We start from the raw sequence: 12135 nt of genomic DNA on the forward strand, positions 1-12135 counted from the left end.
TTAGATATGATTTAATGTTATATTTGTTTCCTTATTTACCCATTCATCCTTTGCGTCACCATAATAATGCCTAATAGCATACTTGATACCCTCTCTAACAAAAAATGAAGAGAAAATGTTGAGCAAAGAATTTCTCTTCTCAATATTACGAATTAGCAACATCATCAATAAATGACTATAGTGAGACTGAATGAAATTGGACTAACTAAAAGTGAACTAGGACACTTCGATGGATGGTTTTGACACCTAGCACGTGGTTGGAATTAGATTCTCCAAGGCTCACCCTTAATTACAACCACATAAAGATTTAATTAACATGCTTGTTGGTCTATGCATGAGCTAGGCTTAGAATTTAAAAAAAATAGACTTCCACTAGATTTACTTTTCTTCTTCTCTTCTTCTAGATCATGTAGCCTCTAAATTGTTTAAATTTTTTCTTCTTGTTGTATCCTTCAAACATTAATTTCTTCATTTCTTGGTGCAGGTTTTCCATTGTTCTAGGTTGTCGAAGCATGTCCCAGACTTCTTAAAAAATTGTCTTTTATGTGGGTTGTTGCCACATGCCATCTCTTGTTGTGTGATCTTCATTATCAATTTCTTGCTAAATAATTTTATAATAAAAAGATATTCCTTTAGGAATCCAATACATGAAAATTTCATTAATTTGTTCACCATCGATGTTGTCCTCAACATTAATTTCTATAACTTCTACATGAAGGCATGGTGTTGTAATCCATGTTTCAAGGAACTTTAACTCTTTTTTATAATTGCCTAGTTTACCACCACATTAGAAATCAATGGAATGTGTAAAAGCATCTGCATAACCACATTTGTTATGGACCTTCTTCTCTATAATGAGAGCTTTCTATTATTGTGCTTCCCTCTCTTCCTCTTCCTTCATCTCTGTTTTCTCTTTGTGGGCTTTCTTCTTTTCCTTTTCATATATCTCCGTTTGTCTTTGTCTTTGTCTCTTCCACTTTGTTTTTAGATTTCAGTGGGATTATCTTAGCAAATAGAATCATGTCAATATAATGTTTTTGTTGCATCATCTGCAAACATACATCATGAGGTAACAAGTCTTCATCAAATTTAATACAAGCAAATTCAATTGCTAGATTACCCATAACAATGGTTGCCCATCCACAAGCTCTGTTGTTGGATTCACCAAATTGTCATCAACAAGCTTTTTTGCTGGAATCACCAAATTGTAATTAGCAAGTTTCATTGTTAGAATCATGAAATTTTCATCCACTTGGGGTTGTGCACAGTGGGATTCACGAGTATCAATGTGCTCCTTCTCTTCTTTTTTATCACAATCATCATTGAGTTGTGGCTGACCATAGTGGGAATCAACAAACTTTTCATCTTCAACTGGATTACTACCTTTTCATCTTCAACTGGATTACCACCTCTTACACAAAAACTCCACTTAAGGATATCCCAAACCTCTTTGGTTGTCTTTGATTCATTCATTCTAGTTGTTGCTTCTCATAATCAAAAACAAAAATTCAAACTTCTCTTGTTGCTACTTCGACTTTCTTAGCCTTCCCATTTTTTTTAGTGTTGCATGAATTCAGCTCAACAAACCAATAGTCTTGTAGACATAGTGATTGTGTGCAATAAAAACATATTTACGACAACAAGTTCAAACAAATTGGATAGTCAACTATGTCTCTGTCTTTGGCTCTCACTCATTGCGGCCACATGCAACAATAGTGATTCAAGAATCTCAAATTTATTCATATTGAATATAATCTTTATCTAAATTATTCACAAAAACAATACTTCCAAAAAAATACTTTAACACACCCATTTTCTTTTTCAATATGAAAATGCTCACTTTGATTTTGAATAAGGCTTATGTTAATATTACAATGTCCACATTAAAAAAAATATGTGGGCATTTAATATAAATGTGTTAGAAAACCTATAGAGATGAATCTAGCTAGTAAAGGTTGAACACACAGCTTTGCAGAGCAAAAACACTAAAAGAATCGAAAGAACAAAAAAGAATGATTGATTCAAAAAATAGGTTACAATGCTCATGATATAGCATTACTAGGTGAAGGTCCCAATGTAATGCGCCATAGTGGTGATCAATGAGACGACCCAACACCTACAACAAGTTCCGAAGAGAACTAACCGGTTGCGGAGTGAAAAGAGGAGCAAATCATGGAGTAAATCATGCAGAAGAACTAGCGAGTTGCGGAGTGAAAGGAGGAGCAAATCAAGGAGTAAATCATGTAGAAAGGATCTTGCATGTAGTCCCATTCTCTAACTAAGTGTCCGCATGTGCCAGTAATGAAGGTCCTAGGCATGTAGTACCTCCAACACCCCCCTGAACACTGCTATGGCGAAAAATAGAAAATGGGCCCTCGCAACTAAGGCCAAGGTCACCAAAAATACAATGCAACTTGTACTAAAATTGAGGAAAGATGGAAAACCTCGTAGGAAAACCCCCCCCTCAAAATACAATGTAATCAAAAGAAAAGAGGAAGAAAACACATTTGCTAAGCAACTGTGTCATTCACTACAAGATAATCGTGCAAAGGGTGAAACTTCTGCTCAGTGAATGTCTTGGTGAAGATGTCTACAGTCTGTTCTTTTGAAGGACAGAATTGAAAATCAATGACCTGATCATGTACCAAGTCTCTGATGTAGTGCATATGGATCTCTATGTGCTTCGTCCACTGCCTCTGTATTGGATCCCTGCAAAATTCGAGAGTGCTCTGGTTGTCACACCAGATTACAGTGGATTGGCGGAACTAGATGCCTAACTCAGTGAGGAAGTGTTGTAGCCACAAAGCCTGAATGGTGATGTTGACTACTCGTCTGTACTCGTCCTTAGCTAAAGAGAGAGCAATGGTAGCCCGCTTCTTGCTCGACCAACAGATAGGGCTAGACCCTAGACTGAGTGAATATCGAGAGGTGGACTTGTGATCAATGTTTTCGCCTGCCCCATGAGAATCTGTGAAGCAAAGGAGATTCAATGAAGTGCCTACTGCATAGCGAATCCCAAAGGTGATGGTGCCTTGAACATATCGGAGGATGCACTTCGCAACATTCCAGTGTAGCTCATGCGGTTCCTACACGTATCTAGAAACTGCCCCTACTGCATATGAGAGATCTGGTTTGGAGTGGGTGAGGTATAGTAAGCTCCCCACTAGTTGTCGGTAGAGAGTACTATCAACTAATGGAGTGTCACCTCCATCCTCAAGGTGAACCCTAGACAGAAAAGGAGTTGTTGCTGGCTTACAATCAGTCATGTGAAATCTCTCGAGGAGATCCCATGCATGCTTAGCCTGAGAGAGTTTGATGCTTGTGGCATCCTGGCTAATATTAAGACCAAGAAAGAAGTATAATGGACCCATGTCCGTCATCAAGAACCTATCATGCAAGGCCCTCTTTACTACAACAATGGCTAAAACCAAGCTGTCGGGGATCAAGAGATCATCCACATACAAAACTAAGATAAGAAGAGAATCATGTGTCTTGAGCATGTAAACATTCGGATCAGACTTACATCTTTCGATGTTTTGTGATAAGAGAAAAGAATCCATCTTCGCATAACAAGCTCTCAGGGTCTGTTTAAGGCCATAGAGAGACTTCTTCAGTCTGCAAACCAAAGATGAATCATGAATGAAACCATGTGGTTGCTCCATGTAGATCTCCTCAGATAGGTCTCCACGAAGAAAGGCATTCTTCACATTCATCTGATGTACTTCCCACTCCTAGGCAACTGTAATGGCAAGTGCAAGGCGTATGGAATCCATCTTTGCTACTGGAGCAAAGGTCTCATCATAATCAATGCCATGCACTTGCTAGAAGCTTTTGGCTACTAGCATGGCTTTCTGTTTGGTGATTTGCCCATCTGTAGCACTCTTGGTCCTGTAGACCCATTTGCATCGGACAAGTTCTGTGGATCAAATGATAGCAGCTCCACTTCCAGCAGATGTCCTTTCATCTCATCCTGTTTCCCGTAGAGTTCTTCAACCTTTTTCCAAATCTCATTAGGAGTATTGCACGCAGATAGATGAAACTGCAACTCTGAGGAGATGGACATTCATATGGATCCATGGGACTCATCCATGTGGTTGAGGTACTTGGATTTCTCTATGGCTGAAGTGGGTTCCACTTCTGCAACCATGGTAATCATGTACAACCCTTTCTAATGAAGGTATCGAGCCATTTGGTCTTCCCATTCGTGATAGTTGTATGGTGTTATGATCGATGCTTTAGGAAACTCCATTTTTCTGTCGATCTTCGATCTCCATGCTGTAATACTTGCAAAATAAAGTACTAGTGCACCTTTTTATCTAGCAACCTGTGGGCTTTGATACCGTGTAAATGTGTTAGAAAACCTACACATATGAATCTAGCTAGTAAAGGTTGAACACACAACTTTGTAAAGTAAAAACACTAAAGAAATTGAAAGAACAAAAAAGAATGATTGATTCAGAAAATAGGTTACAATGCTCATGATATAGCATTACTGGGTGAAGATCCCAAGGTAATGCGCCATAGTGGTGATCAATGAGAGGACTCAACACCTACAGCAAGTTCCGGAGAGAACCAGCGAGTTGCGGAGTGAAAGGAGGAGCAAACGAGGGAGTAAATCATGTAGAAGAATTAGTAAATTGCGGAGTGAAAGGAGGAGCAAATCAGGGAGTAAATCATGCAGAAGAACTAGCCAGTTGGTGAGTGAAAAGAGGGACAAATCAGAGTAAATAATGCAGAAAGGATCTTGCATGTAGTATGATGGTCTAACTAAGTGTCCGCATATGCCAGTCATAAAGGTCCTAGGTGTGTAGTACCTCCAACATTTAAAAATCACTACTCTCAATACTCTCAAAGCCCTCTTTGAAATTTAGAAGGGAATTGTAAGAATCTGTTCATACATTACGAAATCCCTATTCCTTTGTGTATTATACCAATCCCACTTCGCATTAAAAAAATAATGCATCCAAATATTCACAAAGCCTTTTAAAATATCCTTTAAATAAATCCTTTCCACGAATAAACCTTTGAAACAGATTTCGAATGAACCTTTGAAACACCACGAATGGACCTTTGAAACAATTTTCATGAATTATCGTGGAGGTGGAGGGATTTTAATCCTTTTGACTTTTCATATAAATGACTTTCTTTGATTCTTAAACAAAAACAACTTACGACACCTTTGAAAATTCCTCTGCCTTTTTTAAAATGCCGAATCCTCGTTTACGAAGCTTTGCGATGATTAAAATGCCGAATCCTCGTTTACGAAGCTTTGCGATGATTAAAACGCCGAATCCTCGTTTGCGCAGTTTGGCCCACTCTTCCTCGCTTGGGGTGCGGATATATGCTCAGTTTTTTTAGGGTTGAGATGCAAAACTGAAGCAGTGATTTCTCTGGATAGATGCGAAATTGATGTATTTATTTTTTAGCGGTACGGAACTTAATTTGTTTTTCTATTTTCTTCTCTATATCTCAGGACCATTGTTTTTTCTTTGCCATGCGCTCTCTCGAGTCTTATGCTGACCTGGTACCCCTCTCTGTACTTTTATGCGACCTAATACTGGTACTATCATAAAAATTGAAAACTGTGGAGTTAATGTTTTCAACATTAATCAGTTAAATAAGATTAACTTGAAGACATCAACTCGACTAACTAAAACTATTGGATAAACGATTTTGACACCGGATTAAAATTAAATTCTACCAGAGTCTCCCAACACACATAAAACCACAAATAAAACCACAAACACCGAGGTTGGCCAAAAGTACGAGCAGACGATCTAGGTAAGGCCCAAATCTGATTGAGAGTGGATGGGCAGAGAGTCAGATCTGTCTAGCTGCTCGTCCTTCATGACAAGATGAGTCGGGAAAAGCCTGTGCTATCTGTAGAAAGTGGCCCACCCATGCAAGAAACGAGCCGAAAAAGACCGCAAAGAAAAATAACCACAGGCCTCTTATATCATCAGATGTGAAATACATTTCCACCTCTTCAAAATATTTTCCAAAATTTGGCATAATATTTTCATTTCTTTATTTCTGGTCCATTTTCAAATCGAAAATTTGAAATAGCATTAAAAACTGAGAATCTATATATTTCTAGTTCTTCAGTTCTTGTTTGATTATTTAATATGAAGTCGTTGGTTAGTTATATGAAGCTTTGTAGTTTCTGAATGTTCGGGGACTGACATTTCCTGCAGGAGCAGCAGCTGGAGGGAGCAAACAAGTCGCTCCATAAGAAGGTAGGTGGAAAATTGAGGCCCTCGATATTGTCATTGTTCTTTCAAAGATATGAATCATGGAATAGTTTGTTTGCAAAGACTTCAAATGATGAAATGTGGTTCCTACGCCATACCATGGCTATGTGGAAAACAACAGCTTCAGTTGTCGGAACTGGGAGAAAAATATCCATGTGATCGGTATCCTGTACAAATATCGGGCGCCTCGTGGCACTCTACTGCTGGAAACGATAACACTCACGTCCTGTCAAGGCATTGCGAACCGACTCTACATATTGGGTAATTCTTTCAATTCACTTTTGCTTTCAGATTTCTTTCCTCCTCCTCACTCACACATGGCGTAATCTGTCTACAATTCTGTTCTGTTCTGATATGCTTCTTTAGGAGTTCTATTTACGATTGACCAATCCCTGTTGAGTATTTTCTAAAACATGATTATTTAAGGCTAACACCAGATGCAGTAAATTTGTTCTGATTTTAGCTAATCATTTTCTGATTATCTTGGGGTCTTTCAATGTTCTAACCTTTGCGAATTCGAGTGCTGGGAAAGTGGATTTGGAAAATGATTCGTCATTCTTTTATGTAGCTATTTTGCTTTTGTTTTTGTAATTGACATTCGATTTTAGAACATTAATATGAAAACGAACAATCTCAGATTCCCAGAAATGCACCCGTGCCATTTAGCGTACCTGATCCGAATGGTCTGGTTTTCCTCCGAATTATATGCTAGTTTTGAACCGTGTTATGCACTGTTGGTTTATATAAGAAAGTTGTTCCGAAACACTAGAACCCTGTATTAGGGTTAAAGTGCTATTTCTGGCGTCCAGTAAACTAAGAACTTTTGGGATACTTCAACAATGAATTTTGGGATACTTCAACAATGAATTCAGATTCGTTATGACATTTGGTCTTTTTTATTAAGCAGGTGCCCGTCTGGCTCTACTGGAAACCATATTCCTGGCCATATGCCTTCGGGAAATTACGACTGTCCGCTAATAGTGGCTGCGATGGAGGGTGACAACTCGTCAATTTAATCTCCTAAGTTTATAATTTGTAAAGAGCATATTTAGTCGAACAATTGCAATAAGTTGATAGATGCAGATAAGCATGGCTCAACCATCATAAAATATAGTGTATCCATTTATATGAAATGAATGTTATCTATTAAAAATAAATTTCATTTTATTTGAACAAATGTTTTTATTTTTATTTTTAGAAATCACATAAGAGAAATTGTTGGCAGATCCGTTTCAAACCAACAAGTGTGGTTCATCATCATGATCAGATGAAGAGACAGACTATGAGGCAGACCATGGCATGGTGTGCCTCTTCATCTGATCCTCATGATGAGCCACACTTGTTGGGTCGGCCAAATTTTTTTCTTATATGATTTCTAGTGAAAGACTTTGCTTAATTCATTATGGATCACAAAAATTTGAATAAAGAAATCATTTTATTTAATTAACACAATATTATCTAATTTAATTTAAAATTTTATTTTTATAGATTTATATTTTTAGATAAATGTGTTTAAATTATTTATTTTAAAATTTTATTCTTTTGGGTTGATATTTTTAGATAAATATGTTTAAATTATTATGATTAATTAAAAGGTTAGCTAAAGTTGGTATAGCAATAAAAAAAATAAAAAGTACTAAGAACAATTTAAAATAAACTAATTAAAATTGTTTAAAAGAAAGTATTTTTCATTGAGCTCACAAATTTATCTTGATTTACGTAATTTTTTTTTTAATAATATTAATTTTCAAGTTTACTCTAGTTAAAACAAAATGATATTTTTAATTTTTGGTATTGATATGGGTGGAGTTTTTTTTATTAATGTTTAAAGCAATTTTAAGAAGTCTTTTTGGTTCCATGTGATTTATTTTGTTATTATATATTAATTATCTACTCATTGCTATGCTACCAAGGGAAGAAGATAGGGTAACATGTAGTGTCTTTAGTTTAATTATTTTATGGTATAAAGTGCTACTAGATTTGTTGTATCATTCTCCACTATTTTCTAAATATTAACTTCAATTCCAAGCTTCACACTTATCAAGATTATAATAACTTTTTTAGCTTCCATTTATCCCGCTTCCAATGGTATATTTTCAGTTATGGTTGTAATGAAGACTAATTCTAAGATATTTGTATAAGCCACTTCCTCTAAGTTATTTTTCTTTTTGTGGAATTATAATGCTTTTTCTTTTTTGTAAGGTTGGTTATTTTATTTGTGAAGAAGAGTTTTTATATGCCATTTTCTCTGTGTTGCGGGTCTATGTCTCGGGAAACCAACCAAGTCACACATATTGAGTGTTTCAAGATTATATGTGTCCTATTTCAACATATTCACAATCATAAAGCAAAAATGGCTCCAATGAACATGGAGATACATGAAAGAAAAAATATAAAATATTTATTTTCCGGAGCTATTACAACCTAGACAAAACAAAAATTTGCTGAACATTGACTATTGAAACATAAAATTGGAGTTTTCAGAAACTTGGAGAATCCATTCACTAGGTCATGGGTCCTAAGATCTGCTCAGAAGCACCATCTTTACATCGCCATCGAGCCATGAGCCCTGATAGCCACAATGAACTAGCATGGAGCTACCTCAAAAGACCACAACCGAGAATGCACAATGAACCATGATGAAGCCTTCCTAGCAAACATAACCATGACAAGTGAGCCATGACAAAGCATGCTCAACGAGCCATGATGAGGCCTCCTCGACAAACATGACCACCAAGAACTTCCACAAAAGTGTAGGGGAAATGACTATGTTGAAAGCATTCAAACCTTGTGCTACTTGCCACCAGCAATATAAAATCATTACCGAAATTGCATACAAGAAGCCATAGGATCCCTTGAAAGGAGAGACCAGAAGACTATGATGAGATTAAAATTGTTTGTTGATCAAAATGAGGCACAACATTGTCCTAGAGATTCAAATTGTCATTGAGCACCTTGGTGGCTAGCTAAGACATCATATCCACCATGCACACTCTAGTGGATGTTAATTGCCAAGCCAAGGGAGGATGGCAACATAAGATTTCCAATTCTATATTGTACACCAATGTATGGACCAACTATTAGGTGTGTGGACATACTTAGGATTGTGGGAATGGTGACCATGAATCGATATGTTGGAGATGTTAAGAATAGCTAACATTTGTGACAAAGTAGGATTGCAATGCACCATGTCTGGAAACAAATTTAAAGAAGAATACAAGAAAAATATGATGCCACCACAAGACAACTTTAATGGGAGCCATTATGGATAATGATAAGACCACATAATGAGATTGTAAGGGATGAGAAAAACAATGTACATGATCACAGAGTAGGTAATTACTTCCATCACACCAAAATTAATGCAAGCATGCCAACCTCCAGAGGACTTATGCCATGGGTTAGATGGCCACTTGATCGACACGTTCTCATCATGCTTAAGACATATGGATGAAGTATGCACCCATTGCGGGGGAAAGATCTTAGTTTGTAATGGAGAGACAGGAAGACCTCCACTGATTAGGAACCTCATGGGATCAACTCACGTCAAGTTAAGAATTTTCTTAGTCTAGAGCATAATTGGCTAGGCGATTTACAATATTATTGCCTGAACAATGAATATGAGACAACCTCGGAGCAGATATATGCTTAGGAAAAGATCCAACTCTAGAGATGTGATATTCTATGCACCAACTACTTGAGATTATAAAAATAGATGAACCACATTGAGGCTTCCTCCAAATGGAGATGATGAGTAGTGTGCCCCCTTCTATTAGAAGTTGATTGTAATTTCTCCCGAAGGGAGTGTTTAGACGATGTTGAAGTGCTCATAACTTTTCTGCATTACTTGTAGTGAAGGTGATATTTCCTACAGAAATATCAAGAATATTCCCTAAGTTGTTTATGAATACTCCACCGAGGCTAGAAAGGCCTGGATTTCCTCTCGAAGCCCCATCAAAATTAATCTTGATGAATCTTAAAGGATGGGGAGACCAAGGCAAGGGGCTTACCACACAATAGTAGGTAGAAAACGTATAGGGTTGAAGGGAATTATGAGGGCTTATCCCAAGTTGACACAGAATAGCTTTCTTAACAGGAAGGCATTATCAATCCTTAGAAGTCCGGTGCGAGGAGGCAATTGTCTCTTGAAGCTAGGAGAGGATGAGAGGTGAGAGAACCACTAGGGTAGATGAAGAATTTTAAAAAATTCAAGAATTTATTTCTTTACAAATATTTCAAGTAATGAAGAATTTGATTGAGAGTCAAGCTCAATTGAGGATGGGGCTATTGAAAGGTGAGTTTGTACGATTTTCCAATGCGGTAGTGATATAGTGAGGAACCATATTTGATCAGGATGGAACAATTATATTATTTTTCATCCATATTGATGCATTTAAAGTGGAAAAAGTGGAGGAATCAGTTCATGAGACTGTTTTTATTTATGAGACCCAGTTTGGCAAAATGGTTGTGTAACATTTTAGGAGAATTTTGAGGCATCAAGAAACATTTTTTGGGGGTAAAAGTTTATTTCTTTTCCGCCACACATTTTGACACTATTCTATACATAGATATATTTCCAGCAACGTAAGAAGTTTGTCAATCAGAGTCTCTATGTGAAAATTACGCCACTCAGAAGTTGAACTTCCTATTTTCACCACCACGATCTAAGAGGATGTCTTGTCACCCCCCATTGTTCCTGGAAAAGAGGCAAGCCACATGATTATGATGTGAAAGACTCTAGAAGAGTGTGTATTGTAACTCTAGTTAAGAGTTGATGTAGTCAAACTTAACCACTAGTAGGCTATCACGTTGTGTTATAATTGGGCCACTTGGAGGAAAAGGAATTCCATTCTTTCAAGTGCATTTGTTCCATAGCTAAGTAAAAATAGCCGAGAGGGATAGGAGGCAAAGAAAATAGAGAGGGTTTGTACATTGTAGTTTCCCATGGGCCACAAACGCTACTTCTTTGTACCTACCACCATATTTGCAGACAGAGAAAGAGAGCAGAGCGACCTCACCTTCAAAATGGGATTTCCCCCAAAAGGGTTTCCTCGAGCATATCTTGTGCCTTATGTGTGTGTGTGAGAGATTTTATTCTTTTGTTCTCTATTTTCTGCATAATTTCCAGTCACATGCATGCACTAATTATAGTAAAATCTACATATCTAGAAATTTAGTAAAACTGATATAATGGAGAATTTTCATATTTTGAATATAACATTATTAGATCAGTTGTGACGAACTATCCATTGGAATATCCATGATAATTTATATATTAATATTGGATTTTTTGAAGGAGGCATCGAGCCAATCCCAAAGATTAGAGTAAAAATAGCAAGTAAGAAATAAATGATTATGATATTCCACTTGAGTCTAGCATAGATGACAAATGGAAGGACCCACGAAACCATTATTTTGAAGCTTATCCATTGTTAATGTCTTGTTCTTGAAGAGTAACTAGAGAAAGAAAGTAATTTTCATCGAGTGTTTCATTTTCTAGAGTTGTTTGCAAATGTGATTGGGCTCTGACTGTTGTATTTGCATGTAAATTCTACAAGCCTTCATTAGATTAAAATTTCCTAATAGTTTGTATCCTTAATGCATAATACCATTCTCGACCTGCATTGTTATATTTCTAGTAGACAAAATGGGCAATAGAAAGTACATCTCTTCTCCTTGATTCCTTTCATAATCAGTTGATTGGATATTCCAAGAGCGCCAAACCAAGCTAGCTGGATGAGGGTCCCAGAAATGAGCTACCAACAAGAGACCTATTTGATCTAAGTTGTCTATAATTTGATGTGAGTGGACAAGTGAAGGGATTTTTAGGCCATTGGTTCCAAGAACAATCGCACAGTAAGGCTATCATACCATTTTGTATTTC

General features: G+C 36.9%; 1 protein-coding gene across 2 annotated transcripts in view; it reads left to right on the forward strand.

Annotated features, from left to right (window-relative positions):
• Positions 1-7562, forward strand: part of LOC149261666 (agamous-like MADS-box protein MADS2) — a 418152-nt gene extending 410590 nt beyond the window's left edge. For both annotated transcript variants that reach the window (XM_089382170.1, XM_089382173.1), the window contains exons 6-8: positions 6195-6236; positions 6373-6512; positions 7159-7562. In XM_089382170.1, the coding sequence (XP_089238296.1) occupies positions 6195-6236; positions 6373-6512; positions 7159-7267 (291 nt within the window). In that variant the 3' untranslated portion in view covers positions 7268-7562. The remainder of the gene's footprint in view (positions 1-6194; positions 6237-6372; positions 6513-7158) is intronic.
• The last annotated feature ends 4573 nt before the right edge of the window (positions 7563-12135 follow it).

The sequence above is a fragment of the Pinus tabuliformis genome, chromosome 6, assembly GCF_031772625.1.
Source record: "Pinus tabuliformis cultivar Carrire ecotype Pingquan chromosome 6, CPIR1, whole genome shotgun sequence".
Taxonomy (NCBI): Eukaryota; Viridiplantae; Streptophyta; class Pinopsida; order Pinales; family Pinaceae; genus Pinus; species Pinus tabuliformis.